General features: G+C 41.8%; 1 protein-coding gene across 1 annotated transcript in view; it reads left to right on the top strand.

Moving 5' to 3' along the window:
- Positions 1 to 292: 292 nt before the first annotated feature.
- ptprma (protein tyrosine phosphatase receptor type Ma) overlaps positions 293 to 2,904 on the top strand; it is a gene marked incomplete at both ends in the record, with an annotated part of 45,867 nt that continues 43,255 nt past the window's right edge. Inside the window, 2 exon segments of the mRNA XM_014032906.1 lie at positions 293 to 406; positions 548 to 722. Of these exon segments, the coding sequence (XP_013888360.1) occupies positions 293 to 406; positions 548 to 722 (289 nt within the window).

Below are 2,904 nucleotides of genomic sequence, written 5' to 3'. Positions count from 1 at the left end.
GTGTGTGTGTGTGTGTGTGTGTGTGTGTGTGTGTGTGTGTGTGTGTGTGTGTCTTGAGGCAGGGGAGCTCATTAAAAGATAAATTGATTAACATGGACTTTGATCCATTCGTCTGTTTATCTACCTGCTTATCTAAAATCTCAGTTCAAACACTGTTTTGGTTTGTGAGCACAACACAATAGACACACAAACCATAGTCCCTCCATCATGTGTTTTCACATCAGTGATTCCAGCCAGGTGATGATGTCATCACAATGCGCCCTCTGACCCCTGTATGTCTGTATCCTCAGTRAACACACCACACTTCCTGCACATCAAAGGTGTGGAGGTGAACGCAGGACAGACAGCGACGTTTCACTGCACCGTGAACGGACAGCCGCAAGGCAACCTGCTGCTGCACCTCCAGGTGAGTTCTGCTCCGTGTGTTTGCTGCCTTCTGATTGGTCCTCTGTTCCTGCTCCGTGTGTTTGCTGCCTTCTGATTGGTCCTCTGTTCCTGCTCCGTGTGTTTGCTGCCTTCTGATTGGTCCTCTGTTGTCGTTGCACAGGGCATGGGTGGACGTGAGGCCACTGTTAAGGAAACAAAAGCTGTAAACAGTCGGCGTTACGTGGCGAGCTTCGATGTGAAAAATACAACCAAAGGTGACTCTGGACGCTACCGCTGCATCGCCCAATCAGAGCAAGGCGTGGGCGTGTCCTCCTACTCAGACCTCACAGTCAAACGTGAGTTCTGCCCTCTGATAGGCTGTTGAACGTGGTTTCTTTTTAAAAAGACTTCTTTCTTTGTAATATTTCTGTTTCATAAACTCACCTTAACACATAAAATAAAACCTGTCTGTCCTCTCACCTGTCTGTCCTCTCACCTGTCTGTGCTCTCACCTGTCTGTCCTCTCACCTGTCTGTGCTCTCACCTGTCTGTCCTCTCACCTGTCTGTGCTCTCACCTGTCTGCATGTGTTTCTAACGGATCTTTTAAAGACTCTTTTTTAACGAGGATCAGTTTCTGAAGTTCGTTATTTTTCTTTAAAAAAAGAGAACAAGATTAAAAGAAATCTTCAGAGATTGATTACTTCAAAGTAAAAGTCCTTTTTGTTACAGAGCACACACACACACACACACACACACACACAGACTCACATATGTGTGTTAACGATGCTTGTTAGGCATGTTGTGATCTTCGCAGCGGCTGTGAAGAAACACTTTCATCTGCAGCTGCTGGAGGGAATTCTGGGTATTTTTTTCCATCGTCCCGTCTGTTCTGACTCCCTGGAGAACAAAGATTAAAACCAGTTCTGTTTGGCCCTGTTCACACCAGACCGCTCTCTGAAAATGTTTGTTTACTGGGACAAATACACAGAAAGCATCACCAGTTTACATGGAGCTGCTGGTCTCACTGGGGCCCTGAACGTGCAGCTGAACCTGGTGATTAAACTAACGTTCCTTTGGACCTGGGATTCTTCTTGTGTTTTGCTTTTACAAGCTGCAGAGGGTGAGGAAGAGAAAACCTCTCTGCTGTCTGTGGTTTGTTGTGGTTTCACTGAAGACCAGCTCTGTGTAAACAGGACCTTTCTTTCCCCGTCTCACACAGTTGAGACGATCCGGTCCCAGGAACGCCAAAACCCAGACCTGCACACAGAGAGCTCCTACTGATCTGTCAGAGTCAAGATCCGGTCTGACCAGTCCTGGTCCTGAAGGACTCCTATCCAGCATGTTTTAGTTGTTTCCCTGCGCTGCAGTAAGTTGTAAGTTCTGCAGGAGCCTGCCGATCACTCAGTGATTTAAATCAGGTGTGCCAAARCAAAGAAACAACTACAACATGCAGGCCATGGGTCCTTGAGGACCAGGATTGAGAACCACTCGTCTACAGGTTCAAATCTTTTTGTAGTAGTTTATGGGAGCGCTACTCAAGAGGTTCTTGAGTCCATGGTGAAGAGGGTTTGTGGTGGTTTATGATTTTTAAAAACATTTCTATTTATTCTTGAAGGATTCCATTGGAAAAACAACCATTAATCATTGATCAGGTTGGATTTTAGTAAAAAAACAACAACCCTTCTCTAACTGATCTGACTGTCTTTAAACATTTTGATTGACCTGTAAGGACATGTGCTTCATTCTGTCAGTGAGAACCCCTGTTATTTATTCTTAGTAGAACACATCTGTTATTCATTCTTAGTAGAATACACCTGTTATTCATTCTTAGTAGAATACATCTGTTATTCATTCTTAGTAGAACACATCTGTTATTCATTCTTAGTAGAACACATCTGTTATTCATTCTTAGTAGAACACACCTGTTATTCATTCTTAGTAGAACACACCTGTTATTCATTCTTAGCAGAATACACGTTATTCATTCTTAGTAGAACACGCCTGTTATTAATTCTTAGTAGAACACATCTGTTATTAATTCTTAGTAGAATACACCTGTTATTCATTCTTAGTAGAACACATCTGTTATTCATTCTTATTAGAACACATCTTTTATTCATTCTTAGTAGAACACATCTGTTATTCATTCTTAGTAGAATACACCTGTTATTCATTCTTAGTAGACCACATCTGTTATTCATTCTTAGTAGAACACACCTGTTATTAATTCTTAGTAGAACACATCTGTTATTCATTCTTAATAGAACACATCTGTTATTCATTCTTAGTAGAACACATCTGTTATTCATTCTTAGTAGAATACACCTGTTATTCATTCTTAGTAGAACACGCCTGTTATTAATTCTTAGTAGAACACATCTGTTATTAATTCTTAGTAGAACACACCTGTTATTCATTCTTAGTAGAACACATCTGTTATTCAATCTTAGTAGATGTTCGGTTTTTTAACCTGGGAACTCAGAGAAACCACAACAAGCCCGGCCGAAACATTAATCAATGACACCAGAGACCAGTAA

This window comes from Austrofundulus limnaeus, unplaced genomic scaffold (assembly GCF_001266775.1).
Source record: "Austrofundulus limnaeus strain Quisiro unplaced genomic scaffold, Austrofundulus_limnaeus-1.0 Scaffold1572, whole genome shotgun sequence".
Taxonomy (NCBI): domain Eukaryota; kingdom Metazoa; phylum Chordata; class Actinopteri; order Cyprinodontiformes; family Rivulidae; genus Austrofundulus; species Austrofundulus limnaeus.
Note: the sequence above shows the minus strand (reverse complement) of the source record. Positions and strands in the feature narration are given on the sequence as shown.